At 41.0% G+C, this 16,332-nt stretch overlaps 3 protein-coding genes across 3 annotated transcripts; 1 reads left to right on the top strand and 2 right to left on the bottom strand.

The window, feature by feature from the left end:
- Positions 1-607: 607 nt before the first annotated feature.
- On the top strand, positions 608-8,045 carry tmed4 (transmembrane p24 trafficking protein 4). The gene is made up of 5 exons (XM_070968215.1): positions 608-802; positions 2,486-2,586; positions 2,671-2,796; positions 6,030-6,176; positions 6,278-8,045. The coding sequence occupies exons 1-5, from the start codon at positions 664-666 to the stop codon at positions 6,425-6,427; spliced, it is 663 nt and encodes a 220-aa protein (XP_070824316.1). The 5' UTR covers positions 608-663; the 3' UTR covers positions 6,428-8,045.
- A 156-nt stretch (positions 8,046-8,201) lies between these two features.
- plpbp (pyridoxal phosphate binding protein) lies at positions 8,202-12,823 on the bottom strand. The gene is made up of 8 exons (XM_070968214.1): positions 12,655-12,823; positions 11,881-11,988; positions 11,735-11,770; positions 11,567-11,642; positions 11,343-11,483; positions 11,102-11,244; positions 9,810-9,908; positions 8,202-9,278 (listed from the first exon to the last, which is right to left on the bottom strand). Exons 1-8 carry the CDS (start codon positions 12,742-12,744, stop codon positions 9,099-9,101), a joined length of 873 nt encoding a protein of 290 aa, XP_070824315.1. The 5' UTR covers positions 12,745-12,823; the 3' UTR covers positions 8,202-9,098.
- Positions 12,824-13,052: 229 nt separating this feature from the next.
- Positions 13,053-16,152, bottom strand: snrpg (small nuclear ribonucleoprotein polypeptide G). The gene is made up of 4 exons (XM_070968762.1): positions 16,007-16,152; positions 15,796-15,818; positions 14,674-14,798; positions 13,053-13,758 (listed from the first exon to the last, which is right to left on the bottom strand). The coding sequence occupies exons 1-4, from the start codon at positions 16,036-16,038 to the stop codon at positions 13,708-13,710; spliced, it is 231 nt and encodes a 76-aa protein (XP_070824863.1). The 5' UTR covers positions 16,039-16,152; the 3' UTR covers positions 13,053-13,707.
- Between the last annotated feature and the right edge of the window lie 180 nt (positions 16,153-16,332).

Genomic DNA, 16,332 nt, shown 5'->3' with positions numbered 1-16,332 from the left:
ACCTTAGATGACACAAAACGTTCAATAGATTGTTGGTCTGCGATACTTAGAAATAGATTTCGACCAAATAACCTAACCCTGCAAACTCCATACCCTCATAGAAACAGTGAGGTGTGTTTAAAAGTTCGACAAAAAGCTTGTATGGACTTTGAGGGATTTTGTTTGTTTGTTTTTTTCAAACCTCTGAAAATGTCAAAAATGAATTTCCACTTTAAACGTATCACAGTTCTTTGTTCTAATGAATAGACATATACAAATGTTTTAACTGATACAAGTTTCCACTGGTATAGTATTTTTGACTAGTGATCTGAAATAGCATTTGAGTCTAAACCTCCATTACAAAACACATATATAACAGTGCAGTTCACAAAATACTCTCGGTTATGTTTTCTGCATCTATCATTTCTTTACACGGTCACACAATTTTTTTTAAAGGTAACCTTAAATTGTGTTTTAAAGCTAAGAATGTTACTATGCAGAAAAAAGACATTTGCTTGTCTCTCAGGTGGGTGTATGGCACTCAGTGGCCTGACAGGCTGAACTCAGGGCATATTTCTCCCTTTTTCAGGAAATCCCCTTCCTTCTTCCGCAGTGGGAGATGACGTCACCTGGCTGCAGCATCAGAGTTTCTTTTGCTGATGTGCGCTATCTGCAAGAGGCTCCATGATGCTCTCTATCCCTGCTGCTGGACTTGTTTTAATATTAGCTTGGATTTATCCAAGTTACGCACTATATTTCCACATAGGAGAGACGGAGAAGAAATGCTTCATTGAAGAAATCCCAGACGAGACCATGGTTATCGGTAAGCTAAGATGCTGTGGGGTCGTTAGCTTGACGGAACATTAGCTACTAGGCATTAGCAATGCACGCTAACAGCTGGCTCGAGCCAAGGTGCTGCATTCAGCAAAGATGCTGCATTGGACATGACAGTAGAAACGACAAAAAGACTCTGCAGTTATGAAGAAACGTCTAGCTTCCTAGTATTTAGACTGATTACAAGCCTTAAAATCTCAAACACTGGAGTTTTCTGAGGGCTTTTGTAGCGTCCTTACATTTCTAAGATTCTCTGACTAAGCGATAGCTTTAACCTAAACACCTGAGTTTATGCTTTACAGTACATTCAGAATGATGGCTGTATTGTATGGCACAAGGTACTAAACTGTAGGTTGTTGACATATGTCATCGTATGTTTAAGAGTAACATTTCTAACACAAAGCTTACAATTACCATCACTCCTATGAATCTCTGTGCCGCCGAAAGTGGCATCTATTGTATTTCTATATTTTTACTGCTATGGTATGCATATGAATACACACCAGACTTAAATAGCTGATGGTGTGATGGTGTTACCATTTTCATAAGTTGTTGTATGTTGAATGGAATTGGACATCTCAGTGGAATGGTGGTGTATCACAAACTGTTCAAGGATGTCCTTGTTTCCTTGTTCCCAGTGAAAAAAGGTTTATCTTACCCCACAATGTTATGCTGCTGATCACAAATTTTACACACAGCCCATCCGTCTACTGAGGCTGACACTGATACTGATATTAATATTTAATGGTTCATGGGAAAAATTAACACATCAAGTCTGATGACTTTATGTAGCTCAGCGTACCTTCATCCTGAGCAGGGATTTAATCAGCCAGAATAATGTGCAGGACCATAAACGAGAGAACAAATAATAAAAATGCTTAAATAGTTACAATTAAAAAAAAGGGGGGGGGGTCATATATTTTGATATCAATATATTAACATGTTATGAAATAATGATGTCTAATGTGAAAGTTTAGTGTCTTTCAGCTCTTTATTTTGGTTTTACATCCCTCAGCTTTTGGTTCATGCTCACTGCTCTTATTGACTGCAGCAGTTCTGATAAACCCAAAGTTACATGTGACAGACAAAGTGAGCGACTAGCTGGGGAACATGCTGCAGTATTTAGGGTCAGACATTTTTCTCAGGAGTTGATAGAAACAGAAACAGAGGTGATGGCAGACTGAATATCACACTTCTATTCATCAGGTGACCAGAAACAAGACTCCAAATGAATGCTACTCTCATTCTGAGACTGATGGATGTGTAGATAATCAACTGTTTGATAAGAAGTTCTCCACTCATATACACTTGGTAGAATGTCAGAGGAGTTGGCTTCTGCATTACTAAAAGTGAAATCTGTGTTTATGTAAACCTTGCATGAAAATGAGATAAGAATATAGATATTTTTATAACTTAAACTGGATTTAATATTCTTACATTGTATATTTTTCAGCCATTGTTCTTTTTCTCTTTCTCCTGTTGTATGTGTTTTTATATTCCCGCCACTGTATCATGTTGAATACGCCCACTTGCTATATTAATGCTTCTACTAATTCAATTCTCATTATAATCTTATCTCTATTGCTTTGTTGCTGGTGTAGCAATCTTGCAAAGTTATTCTTCTTTGATCAACCTGATGGCATGTGTCTATGTTGCTTTGCCTGTCTGACAGGAAAGTACAGGACCCAGCTGTGGGACAAGCAGACCAGTTCCTTCCTCCCATCCACCCCCGGCCTCGGGATGCATGTTGAGATCAAGGATCCAGATACAAAGGTGAGGACAGACAAGACGGTGCTCTAAAACACACCCACATACATATGAATAGAATCTAAAAATTTTCCCTCCCAACTCTCCCAGATTATCCTTTCTCGTCAATATGGGTCCGACGGACGGTTCACCTTCACCTCCCACACTCCTGGAGAACATCAGATTTGTTTGCACTCCAACTCCACCAAGATGGCTCTCTTTGCAGGAGGGAAACTGGTATGAACATAGTCTGCTTTGATTTTTAGCCAACTGGACAGTTATTGTCCTTCATAAGGTTTCACATAAATGTTACAGTATGTATTCATGACATTACTTTCATGTGCAATGTACAGTATTCACATTGGGACCTTGACAAACATGTCCTCCATGTTTATTAGCTCAAAGCAGGCTTACTTCAGTAAATCAAGGCTTATTGTCAGGAAAGTGTGTTTCATAAAGGAGGTTTAGAGAAGTCTGATCTATGAAATTAACATGGAAACATAACCCTCCAGACTAATCTGTACCACGAAGAAAGTTCAACATGCCCGGGATGTCTTTTCGTCATCCTGCCTAACAACTACATTCACACTAAGTGGTCACATGACGGTGGTTATCAGCTCCGTAAGTCAGCACAGGTTTTCCCAGTCAAGCCATGAGCGTGTTCACATTAAAGAGGTGGTGTTTGCGATAGAGGGTGACACAAGAGAGGATTTTCCCTCCAGTCCCATCCCACTGCCACAGACATACTCCTGTTCCGTCCCAATTCAAGGACTTTATGATTGGTGATGCCATTTTCCCAAAAAATTAATAGGGTAGTAGGTGGTGCTTTCATGCACATCAATAAACCAATAAACAAAGCTGATAAATGCTTTAAACCCAGAGCTGTAGCCTCATAGTAAATATTTAAGCATTTTTACAAATTGTTCTCTCATTAATGGTCCTGCACATTATTTCTATCTTATACAGTTTTTAAACTAATAGAAATAGAAAGGGGCCTGAAGCAAAAGTTTGGGCCCCCTGCATGTTCAGTATTTAGTAGCACTGCCTTTATAAAGTGCCACAGCATGTAAAGGCTTTTTGTAGCCAGCAAAGAGTCTTTCGGGTCTTCTTTGGGGGATCTGGTTCTGTCCTTTCTGCCAAACGCCTCTAGTTCTGTGACTTTCTTGGGCTGTCTTGCATGCAGTGCTCTTTTGAGGTCTTTCCAGAGATTTTTGATGATGTTTAGGTCAGGGACTGTGAAGGCCATGGCAAAGCCTTCACCATGGTCCTCTTGAGGTAGTCCATTGTGGATTTTGAGGTGTGTTTAGGGTCATTCTCCTTTCGAGAAGCCATTTTCATCTTCAGCTTTTCGTGCAGTGTGATGTTTGCTAACAGAATTTGCTGGTATTTAACTGAATCCATTCCTCTCTATCAGTGAAATGTTCCCCGTGCCACCAGCTGCAACACAAGCTCAAAGCATGATGGAACCACCCCTGTACTTGACAGTTGGAGAGCTGGTCTTTATAAAATCCTGCACCCTTTCTTCTCCAACATACCTTTGCTCATTGCTTCTGATGCTGAATTTTTTGGTGAGGATGCAGCAGAAGTTGTCTGCTGCAGAACAGTGCAACACCACTGCAGTCAGCTAACTCTTATTTTATTTTATTTTATTTTTTTATTTATTGTTTTTCCTTTTACAAAACATTTTATAAAGTAACATAAACATGGGGTGTTTTCTGACACAATGTTACAGCAAATTAATTACCAATCAAGTGCATTTTGATATAGAAAAGAAACTTAAAAGAAGGGCGTTTCAGGGAAATGTACATTTTCCATTGCTTCCATATGTCATTGAATTTAAATTGCTGGAGCCTCATTGAGAAAGTGATTCTTTCCATTATGTACACATCGTAAATAATATCATACCATTCATCTATAGATGGGATGTCTGGCTTGAGCCATTTCTTTGTAATTGCTTTTCTAGCAGCTAGACTCAGTATTCCAAACAAATATTTATTTTCCACACTTACATTAGCTGAGTGTACAAGCCCAAAAAGAAGTTCGTCCCATTTAAATGTAGTGTCGGTTCCAAATATAGTTACTAGTTCTGAATAAACCTTGCGCCAGAAATATTTATTTTGGACAGGTCCAGAACAAATGATAGTGATTGGCTTCCTGAGAGCGACACAACCTCCAACAGCTAGAAGATCCTGTGTGGTAGCTCTGCTGAGCAGGTGTAATGAAATACCTAATGAGACACTTCCAGCCGAAAGATCTCCATGAGTTTGAACTTGATATTCTCCACTGAAATTCACAGTATTTTAACCAGGTATCTTCTGGAAGGCAGCTGTTGGATTCCCTGTCCCATTTTTGTTTTATATATGTTGTATTGATTTTTTTTATTTCCTGAAGGCCTCTACAGAGTCTAGAGATGACCCTTAGCATGGAATCTGTCCTATAAGCACTAATAAACAATATTAATAAACTGTTTTCAAATCCCTTTTGACTTTTCAGTCAGCTAACTCTTAATGAAGATTTTCTGCAGTCAAGTTGATTTGCCTCTCTAACAATCCTAAAAGCAGCTCTCACTCTCAGACCTCAGCTTCACCTCCACTGTTCTGTTAACGGATATTTGTAAATTCCATTATAACCTGAGGAAACGGTGATCTGATATTCTTTTCCTCGTTTTCCCTCTAAAATTGTACAAAACAAAAATATTCCTTTAATCTTGCTTAAGATGTTGAAGAGAATGTTTCATCTTTAACTTTAGGCTTTCAGACATCAGTCCATCTTCTACTCACTTGACTATTCACAGTAACAGTTCGTGCCTGCCTACTTCATGCCTGTTATATATGGAGTGTCACTTCTACAAACCAAGCTTAAGTCACCTGATAGAGAAGCTTAGGTTCTCGAAACTACTAATTATCTGATTTTCTTGATACAAAATATATTCACCTTGCTTGGGTCTTGATACTTTAAAAGTTATTTAAAAGTTTATCGTAGTGTTGCATCTTGTATTCATTGAATATTAAGTTTCAGCACTTTTTAAATGACATTTTAAATTGAAGAGAAACTCAAAACCATGAGGACTAGAATGAGGTCATCAATTGATAGAGATTCTGAAGGCAGCTTTGGGTAACAGTTTTTTTTTACCTGTAGGCATATCTCCAAAATACAGAAAGTGAAGTGAAACATCAATACTAAAACCCAGTTTCCTTGACATTAAGTCCTACTTTCTTCAGAAAAGGCCAAATACTTCAACAATAGCCACATTTGTGAGCGTGATCCACCAGTGCAGGTCCTCTCTCTCCAGCAAGAATGAAGTTGCATTTCTGAAACTGCTGAATCATGGTTCTGTTTTTTAGGCTAATTTCATGATAAGCCCTGCTTTCTAAGCCTTTTTATGAAGCAGCCTTGTCAGACTATCAACGTTTTTTACTGCCCAAAGAATACAAGCACTCAGATTTCAAACTGTTTTCCCAATTTTGCAGAGAGTCCATCTGGATATTCAGGTCGGAGAACATACCAACAACTATCCTGAAATTGCAGCTAAGGACAAACTGACTGAGCTGCAGCTGCGAGTCCGTCAGCTACTGGACCAAGTCGAGCAGATCCAGAAGGAGCAAAACTACCAGAGGGTCAGTAAAAAATACAAGAGCACCAAGTCAAGTGTGAGGTGACAGCTGCTGTTTATGCCGTGACACCGCTTTGATTTCATTGTGCATCATGTCCTCTACAGTATCGGGAGGAGCGGTTCCGCATGACGAGTGAGAGCACCAACCAGCGTGTCCTCTGGTGGTCCATCGCTCAGACACTCATCCTCATCGTCACTGGCATTTGGCAGATGAAGCACCTCAAAAGCTTCTTTGAAGCCAAGAAACTGGTGTAATGTCTTTGTGAACAACATCACGTTTAGGAAGCAACATCAGCAGGAGCAGACAGACTTTACTGACCGGACCGGAGAGACGGCCACCCTCAGCGCAGGAACACCCAGCAGGACATGTGGTCTTAATATTAGCCAGAAATGGTACGAGTCAATTCCCACAGGCCGTTTTCAATCCTGGGCAACGTGTTTTCCTTGTAAATGTTTTAGGCTATTGTTATGTTTCCGTTGGCACCAAGACAGTAGCACAACATTCCAACGGCCTTTCTTGTCGTGTTTCTTGACAACACTGGACAAGTGATTTTTTTGATCTTCCTGTGTGAGAACAAACAGACACATTAGTGAACTGAGATTGGCTTTTTGTGGTCATGCAGGAGTGAATGACCACTGCAATAGATAAGGAAGAATGAGAATGTCAAGCTGTTCCAAGTAATAAGTAGTTTACTGATACCTGATTTTATGTCAGCCATTTTTTGTCATTGTTAGTGTTGCACAGTTTTTATTTCCAGCTTTTAGAACTTCTAACAATATGCTTTCAGCTGTGTTCATCCCTTGGTCACTCTCATGCAAATATTATACTGATTCCTTACATGTCCATTTGATAACGCTTTACTGTAACCCTGAAACAGCATTTATGAGCAGTATATAAGACCTTAATAAATATATTAATGTATAATATTAAGTACCAGCACCACTGAGGACACGTCTGAAGTGCTCATTGATGTCTTTGTGAGCAATTCTAACGTCCCATGAAGCATTGTAATAAACAGTTCATCAATAATAACACAATGTACCAACGCTGTAATGATACATGAATACACGCATGAACAAACTTATCATTCATTCACAGGCAGGTTTAAAACAGCAGATAAATGTGTTCAGATCTCACGAAGACATGTTTAACTACAAAATTCATTTGTGATTTCAGAGATAGTAGTTCTCAACTCTCAGCTTAAGGTGCACTTACTAGTTTTCCTCAAATGGCATTGAGTCCTCTGACTACCACAGTTTCAGTGTTTATATATTGCTCATAAAGGTGAAATTGAGGTCAAGTGTTACAATCCCTCCACTGACTGTATATAGTTTCTAGCTCGAGAAGAGTTTCCTGTGAGTTTTACCGCAGCTCGGTCTGTAGATACAGTTTGTGATACTCATCTATTAGCAACAGGACTCTGCTGTATGTTGCAAATAACAGGTGTATCTGATAGACTGCCCTGTTCTTTTTCTAATGCCTTTTACACACTGAATGATACACAGGTCTTGAAGCTTTCCACCCAGTGTTTTTGTTTCATCGCTGTCATAGAATGTATTTATTGAGCAGTTGTGGCTTGTTTTATGGCTAAGCTTCAGACAAATTTATTCTAATGTACTGTCATGTTTTTGGTTTCATTCATCAGTGGAACAGAAGTTTGATACCGTTACAGATTCTGTTCATTCAGATTCATAGTGACGAACTTATAGTGAGTCAGTGGGTTTTCATTTTTTCTTGCAAAGTTTGGAGTTGTACAATTCTTGAGATGCAATATATTTGGTGTTTAATTCTTTTTGAAGTTGCTAAATATTCACATTTTTACTGTGGTCCAGATGTCTCCTCCATGTGCTTGATAAAGAAATTTTGGCCAGACGGCTGTCTGTCTCTGCTGTTGTGTGTGTGCCACTTTGACCTGACTTGAAGAAATACACAGCAAATGGCAGATATTTTCAACAAGTAGATTTATTGCTTGGCTTCGGCTTTCCTCAGAGCCACATTCCAAAGCAAACAATGCTAAACGCCCCGTCCAATCAGAAGTAGATCAATCTTCTTTCTTTTTTTTTTTTTTAATCACTGACAATAACAGCACTTTTAATGGAGACAGGAAAACACACTAACCTTGTGACATCTTGAAGAAACCACTGCTACACCATGATAGAGCTGCAGTGTAAAAATCTACTCCAACACTTTGCATAGATTCACTCCCTTTATCTCCAACAGTGCACCACGCCAGAGCATTGACACGAGACTGACAGAAACAGAACCCTTCCTTCAGGTTTCCTCTTGGATTTGTTCATATCAAGAATAGAGATTTGACACACCATACGAAACAATATCAAACACAATACTATGTGTCATTAAAAAGGGATAAATGATTTATTAAATCAGGTCTTTTTCTTCTGTACAACAACAACGGTACATCGTACTGTGTGGACTTCCAATCTGTGGGACACTGTACACAGCCACGCACATTTCAGCACTGTCACACGTTGGGTTGGAAAGGTAGAAAATATCACATCAGCACAACAAATTCTAACAAATCTTCACTATTTCATAATTCATGTGAACTCATTTTCCATATGCCACCATGTTTTCAGTAGTTGTACGTTTGTCTTGTATCCAGTAATCGTTTAGGAGGATTTCCATGAGAAGGAAGTCAGAGCACTACAGGTTAGTAACACACTAGTTTTAAAAAAGGTAGAACTAGTTCTGTACCGAATGCCACTTTTTAATGCTTAAAAGAGCAAGAAGGGCACAAAAAATGTGAAGAGGATTAAGCAAAAACACTTTAAAATTATGCAAGAATTTTGCGATCCTTGCTCCACATGCCTCTGTGGAAATGATCTGTCTCACTCTGGTCAGTTTGCATGTGAAGAGTGTTTTTCTTTTTTTCTTAAAGGTATTTCAGAGGAGGAGAAGCTCTTCTTAGTGTTCAGACACGGTGAGGTGCTGCATCTTCTTGGCGGCCTCTTCTGACACCATCTTGGATGACTTCTCCGGGCTGGGAACGGGGCTGGGATTCGGAGTATTCGCTGCACTGTTGGGATACTCCCTGTTGCCGAATATGATGCTACCCACTCGCACGTTGGTGGCACCCACCTCGATCTTCAACACATGGGAGTACACATGTAAGAATGGAAAACACCCTCATGAACACATTAGACAGCAAGAGTCTTCATGAGTATAATGTGCTGACTTCCATGCTTTAATGACATGGTTATGGAATCAAATAGGAGCCAGAATAAAGAGCATCCAAGAGGTAACGGAAGACCTATGTGAAACATAAACACTACTGAAGACTTTGTTGACTTAACACTGAATTTATAGCATTGAAATATTTTATCATCCCCATCAATGACAATTATTTCAGACAAAACAAGAAAATAGATGTCAAAAATCAATACACTACAAAGAAATGACTCAAATTCATGAATCCATTCAACTCATGAACAATGAATTAAACTGAAAGGAGACGATCTGAATATAGGTTTCCATACTGGACACCCAAACAGCTTATCTGAATTTGTGAACCCTCAAAACAAAGAAAAAAAATAAAAATCAATTCATATCCAGCTACACTTGCTTCCATGTGTGCTTAAAAGGAATTTAGAAATGCTGATAAGGAATAATACTCACCGCATGTTCAAAATCTGTGGACATACCCATGCTGAGCTCCACCTCCTCCAGAGGTATCTTCAGATTGTCACACAGCTCCTGTCTGCGGCTCAGCAGCATCTACACCATGGACACAGTGTTGAGATTACAGCCCGACTCATAGTTTCCAGCCCAATGTGACATCAATATCTGGGACTTTTAAAAATCTGATAACAATATACAGCCAGTTTTTTCCCCAAACATATAACATAAACAAGCTAAACAAATGAAACGCTCAGATTTATTTTTTTTGCACAGTTGTGAACAGGAGATATCTGAAGTGGGAACTTCTGCTGTGCAAGAATCAACATGTCAGAGCTGGAGACACTGTTTCTAAATGACCTCAAACCTAGTTCAGCATTTCTGTACCGCAATAAGCTAACATCAGCCTGGCTGATTTGTCAGTCTACCTCTAGCTGAGATAAGAGGGTGTTTAGTTTCTGTTTTCAAATTGGATTTATGGGTTTGGGTTTTTGGATTAGCCTGATTTAGCAACGTACATTAATAGTCTAATTTAGTTTTTTACTGTCATGCATTACAACAATCTGTGCTGGGGTGACACTCAGGTCTGAAAGAACACATATTTGTGTTAGTGTGGGGTTAGTACATGTGGGTGACAGTTAACTGTAGATATACAGTTGGCATGTATGCTGCTCGAAACACTGTAATGCTGCTCTCTTGAAAATGAGATTGTGTGATCTCAGCGGGACTTACCTGGTTAAATAAAGACTGAAGTCATAAATACAGAAATACAGCAGACATCTTCTTTACACCAGCCTTAGTTTGAGAGGTTTGAATTGGATGCATTCAGACTGTATTTAGTTTCTGTTTTTGAAACATACTGTTTGAATCATTGTTTTCGATCACTTTCCCCCACCACCACAACATGCATCGGAGGTCAGGTCTCCTGGCTTAGAGCTGGAGCTGGTCCTCAGGCAGCACACAGTGGCTGCCCACTGCGCCTCAGGGATCATAAACATGCAGAGAACAGACTTCACTACATTGTGTAAGCAAGGCTGTATGTGACAATAAAGGAATCTTCTTCTTCTTCTTCTTCTTCTTCTTCTTCTATGATGTTGATCTAATTTATAGGTTACCACATAATTATCGGTACTCACAGAAAAGTGGTAAATGGCCTGCCTTTACTAAGTGCTTCAGGATTTTGCCTCTCATCTCACTGGCCTGCCCATCAGGAGCTACAGCCACCCTAAAAAACCTCACAGGATAAAGCAATGCAGGCCACAACACACTGTTTTCATAAGAGTATTTTATACCTGAAAGTCTGGGTTGGGGCCCAGGGTGAGGTCGTAGCCATAGCGCCCGATGGTCATGAGTCCGGAGAAGTGCAGGGCAGAGCACTGGGACACAATGTGTCTCACTGTGCTCACCGTCTCCTCTGGTGGCAGGCCGTGTTTACCTGCAACAAACATTTACATCCTCAACAACTGACTTTGTTCAAACAACATGTTTGATATGAGCTCACCAAACGAGAAAGCAGATGAAATCAACACTAACTCTGCTCTCCACTGGTGTTGATCTGCAACATGACCTTTAACCTCTGCGTGCTGGCTCCTCTGACTCGCTGCCATGAGCTGTTGACCTTGTCAGCCAGTTTCATTGAGTCAATGGTCTCCACAAGGAACAGGTTTGGCACGCCTGCGCACACAAAGACGAGACTCAGTGCAAGACAGTTTCATTTTATAGGCAGCTCGAACATTCTGAGGTTGACAATCGCTCACCCAAAAGCTTGTTGACATTATTCTTCTGTAGATGGCCGATAAAGTGCCACTTGATTTCTGGACAGGAGTCTAAAATCTGAAATGACGGGGGAAAGAAAGAGTGTAAAAGTGTCACAGAACGGGGTGTGAAATAAAATCAAGTCTGCCTTATAGAATATGTAAACCTACCAGAGGATCTGAGGCCTTGTCTACAAGTTCATTAACCTGGCGTGGAGACAAAGGCGCATTATTTCCCACCTCTACTCCTCTCAGAGTTTGATGTTTATACAGTGAAAAGTTTGGAGTGATGCACAGCAGCAGCGTTCTCTACTCACATAATTTTCTCCAAAGTTACGCTGCCCTTGTCGGTAGGCCTCCACAACCATGTCTGGGGGTTTTGTCTTGCTGACAGCTACGAGGCGAGGCGACACAGCTGGTAGTGCCTGAGGAAGGACAGACGAGGCACACGTTTCATCTGTATCAGTGACTGCAGCATCAGATGAGCTCAGTGAGTGATGCTGCAAGGTCTTTAGGTTCTAGTGGAACAGTGACTCAGCCCTGTCACGATCCTGCAAGGCAGTGATGAGGCTGACTGTTTCTGCCTGCTGCTACACACCATGCACTCAGCTCTCCTCGTGATTTTGGTTTTAAGCTGAAAGACACCTGCACGACATTGGACAGATGCTGTATATTCCTGCATGCTCTGACCTAGATGACCTAATGGGCGACATCATGAAAATGACATCTGTCACAGAGCTGCGCTGTGAGGAGAGGCTGGTGAAACGCGTGGTCGTGTAAATGAACAGTCTACAAACATGCCAAATGCCACTCATGCAAACCTGATAGCAGGCAGTGTGTCTACGCAGCGACGTGCATGCACATACACTGTGTAAGCATGCTCGTGCTGTTCGCACGCACATCATGCTGCCACTAACGGACCATGGTGTTATGAAAGTGCTGCCACGAGCCCGACTGTCTCCCATCCAAAGGTTGAGGTGTTTGGCACCCTTATATAACGAGTCGTGCTGCGGTACACGACATATTCGGAGCCCGATAGTGAAGCAACGGCTGCGGGGCTCCCGCACAGGAGCCTCTCGGGCTGCGGTTACCTTGGGCCGACGTGCTGCCGCCTGGTTCACCCGCTCCACCACCGACTGCAGCGCCTTCCCAACCTCCTCCGACATTGCTACTTTCCACATACCGTCAAACGGCTACGTAAAGAAACGTCTCCACGATGACGACAATGGACTTTCAAAATAAATGTCCGCCTACAAAGGAAGTGCGTCTCTCAGATAGCGCCCCCTGCTGTTCCGGTCTCACAAAGCGAGGACGTCCTCTCCGCCCGTGTGCTGCTCTTCCCATTAATGACAGTACATCCCTCAGCCCCATGCTTCAGGCCAAAGTATTCAGGCTGGTTCTAGTCACATGATTTTATGCACTCAATGTTTTGCCTAAAATTGCAGGACAAAGAAACTGTAAGGGCAAAAGATTCAAGCTGCAAAACAGCCCCTGTTTTCAGGTTGAGTCTTAGCTCTTTTTAATGCACTCAAATCATCCATGAACACTCAAACAAAATATATATGTATATGATATCAGTTCACACACGAATGCCTAAGCGAGAACTTCAGGTTATGCACTTCTACTACAGAGAGAAGCAGCTGCAGGGCTGCTGTTCTGGAGCTGACCTTCAGTCACCTTTAAAGTAGAAACTTCAGTGCAAGGGGTTCTGTGGAATTATTAAGTGATCATGATACATTATACATACGACAACCAATCAAACATTTGACCAAATTCTCAAATTGAGTGCATGGTTCATACTGTCATTGATCTGCCTGTTAGAAAGAAATCCAGGGGCTACAGTGTCACGTTTAACAAAACATTAACGGTAACTTCAGGGAATAACGTGTGGGAGGGTGGACACACACTGTACATCATAAACTGAAAGCACAAGCACAAAATACAAAGAGAAACTCGTTTATTCACAAGATCACGCAATTCAAAACACATCAAAACAAACATCCCTGTCAAAGGAGATCAAATGAAGACCTGTTACAATTCAAAGACACAACTGATTTGCTGCTTTCAAACAAACTAAAAAGGATGACAGAATGTAAAAAGGTGTGGATCATTCTCTTCTCCACGTGCAGCCACCTTCTCCTCGCTCATACTCTCTCCAAGGCCTCCAACATGATGATGCTGTTTCCTCTAATGACCTATGAGAAATGAGTTAACACACACTGCATTTAAAAAACACTTCGTAAAAGGTTTCAGTATGAGACTGAAGTTTAAGCTGGACTCTGCAAGCACTAGAAACACTGGCACAACAGAAACAGATGCCTTTTTCACAGCAAATACTTTGACTTGTCACAGGTGGATGAAGAGTATCTGCATTCCATTTAGACGTGAAAGCAGCAGGGCCCTGATGCTTTGCATTTGCTGACGGGGAATGAATGAAACACAGCAATGTCGTCAGTGTTTGAACAGGGTGTTTCAGCAATGTTTTTTAGTCCTCTATCTCACGCACAGGACACAGAAAGGCTTACATTTCACTCATGATACATGCAGAAATGCAACCTGCATAACTGCTGTGACTGTGCTGAGTGCTGCCAAAACACCGGTGACCCACACTCATTAGGGTGATGCTGCTCTGGAGGCTTCCTGCTGACAAGTCAAACTGCTGTGACAAAGGGCATCTGACAGACTCATTCCCAGATATTAAACAATGAAAGCTGTGACTGAACAATGAGTCTGAAGATATCAAATGTTTCCTGTTGCCAATACAAATGTTAACTAAATCCTGCATACACTGTTGTGCTTGCAGCAGCACTCAGCAGAACACCGAATGTGGGTTCATCTGCAGCTGAAAATAGTCCTCGACAAACGCACTACTTCTTCCTGTCTGAGTAACATTTGTGAAAAACTATAAACTTCATCTCTGCTGAGAGCTGACTCTGGCTAAACAGCTTTGGCAAGATTTACCAAATTGTTTTCAAACACAGAATTTGGACCATTAAATAAAATGGTGGAGGGTAAATATAATGCACCATATGGCAAATAGGGAGTGATTTCAAACAGTCCTGTTCTTGTCCTGGGATTTTCAGACAATAAGAAAAATACAGAATACTGACCACCATGCCGATGCTGTTCTGCTGTCCTCCAGGGCCAATCTCCAGAGAGTCATCCACCACTAGGTTCATAAAGGGGTCAAACCCCCGCAGGATGCCCTGCACATGTCTGCCTCCATTCAGCTTCACTAATGGACAAAAGAAATCCTTGATGCATGCTGCATGTTTATTCACTGCTCTTTCAGTTCAAAGTCCACCCTGCCTTCAAATGATTTGCTTGTGTTGTTTTGTGTGTGCTGTTAGTATGAGGTCACTGTGATTGCCGACCAGCCAAGCAGTATCAGTTATTGTTTCCTGTCTTGATCAGACTGGGTTTGCAGGTTACAGTAAACAGCTGCTTCAATCTTGATGTTGGAAAGAGCATCACACTGCACTGTAAGGCCACATTTGGCAGTTTCAGGTTTCCTTCATTGAGTGCCACCATACATGTACAGTAAGATACAGTACGGTGTGTTACTGACTAGTGTACATTCAATTTGATTTCTTTTGATAGATTTAATTCTCCAAAATAGAAACAAGTGTATAATACACAGCAAGTAGCACTTAAACCAGTGAATTCAAGCACAGTCAACACTTTGGTATCTTGGGTGTACATAGAAATAGAGCACTTGATAGTGTGCTTGAAATCATGAACAGGGGTAGGATATCTAAGATTGGAGACAACCAGAAAATTATTGTCTGGGTTCTACCATAATCCCACCTTCCACACAACCAGGAAGTAAAATCCTAATGTGTTTTAGCCAGGCTGTGGCAGTGGTTTGGAGTACAGAAGCTTAACACTATACCCCACAGATAGCACAGAACGAATACTTTATTTCTGATTTTCCATCTTTGCAGCGCCTTGTATACAAATTTTACACAGAGGTTTCTACATGAAATATGCCCACTTCAATTTACACTACATCTTTGATGCGTTCTTCGTTGTTGGCCTTTGTGCTTTTAGTAAACGTGAGCACTGTCTGTACATTTCAGAGGGCTTTAAAGATCTTACATGCGCTACTTTAAATGCTGAACCGATACAAGTGAACATTCAAATGAGATGCAGCCAGATAACCAACAACACAGTAATGTGACGATCAATTTCAGTACGAGTGGCTTTGAATATGTACTTTTAGCCATACTCACACGAAAGCTTCTTGTCCATGAACCTAAACAAAAAAAGAAAAAAATAACATTAGCTTGCAGATATGTACCCCTGTATGACTGAAGGAATGGCTAGCTAATGTTAGCCTGTTTCCACTGCAAACAATGTAGCTCTGTTGCTAAACGGATACGACTTCAATCATTTAGAAAACAGAGTACTGACACGTGTGTTTAAACACGATCGACAACTTACTTCTTCAACTCGGGTGGGTGTGCTTTACTCATTTTAAATTATCGTCTAAACGCTAACAAAGTTGTTCGTTCAATTTTCGTTTCACAAAACCGCGGAAGGAAAACGTGCGCCAAGAGACCGGAAGTTGACCAGCGAACTTCCGTAACGACCTATTGCTGTGTACACGGCGCCGCCATGAGGCCAGGAGGAGGCACAGTCGGCCAGGTTTGTTTTCGTGTTTTGTACAAAAATGTAATTTTCAGATGACATGTCTCAAGTATTTACAGTACTTACAGTAGAAAAACATGCTGCAACATGGATTCTGATAACAATTAGTTTCATTTTAC

This window comes from Chaetodon trifascialis, chromosome 8 (genome assembly GCF_039877785.1).
Source record: "Chaetodon trifascialis isolate fChaTrf1 chromosome 8, fChaTrf1.hap1, whole genome shotgun sequence".
Taxonomy (NCBI): domain Eukaryota; kingdom Metazoa; phylum Chordata; class Actinopteri; order Chaetodontiformes; family Chaetodontidae; genus Chaetodon; species Chaetodon trifascialis.
This window is presented reverse-complemented; position numbering and strand designations above follow the sequence as displayed.

What these genes read in the sequence shown, in the direction of transcription:
- tmed4 (XM_070968215.1), top strand. Translation starts at nt 664, where the DNA reads ATGATGCTCTCTATCCCTGCTGCTGGACTTGTTTTAATATTAGCTTGG. An exon ending in AGACGAGACCATGGTTATCG is followed by an intron (nt 803 to 2,485) that starts GTAAGCTAAGAT and finishes CCTGTCTGACAG; the next exon opens with GAAAGTACAGGACCCAGCTG. An exon ending in TCAAGGATCCAGATACAAAG is followed by an intron (nt 2,587 to 2,670) that starts GTGAGGACAGAC and finishes CAACTCTCCCAG; the next exon opens with ATTATCCTTTCTCGTCAATA.
- plpbp (XM_070968214.1), bottom strand. Translation starts at nt 12,744, where the DNA reads ATGTGGAAAGTAGCAATGTCGGAGGAGGTTGGGAAGGCGCTGCAGTCG. An exon ending in GTAACTTTGGAGAAAATTAT is followed by an intron (nt 11,771 to 11,880) that starts GTGAGTAGAGAA and finishes TCTCCACGCCAG; the next exon opens with GTTAATGAACTTGTAGACAA. An exon ending in CCACAGATTTTGAACATGCG is followed by an intron (nt 9,279 to 9,809) that starts GTGAGTATTATT and finishes CATGTGTTGAAG; the next exon opens with ATCGAGGTGGGTGCCACCAA.
- snrpg (XM_070968762.1), bottom strand. Translation starts at nt 16,038, where the DNA reads ATGAGTAAAGCACACCCACCCGAGTTGAAGAA. An exon ending in CATGGACAAGAAGCTTTCGT is followed by an intron (nt 14,799 to 15,795) that starts GTGAGTATGGCT and finishes TTTGTCCATTAG; the next exon opens with TGAAGCTGAATGGAGGCAGA. An exon ending in AGAACAGCATCGGCATGGTG is followed by an intron (nt 13,759 to 14,673) that starts GTCAGTATTCTG and finishes CATTTCTCATAG; the next exon opens with GTCATTAGAGGAAACAGCAT.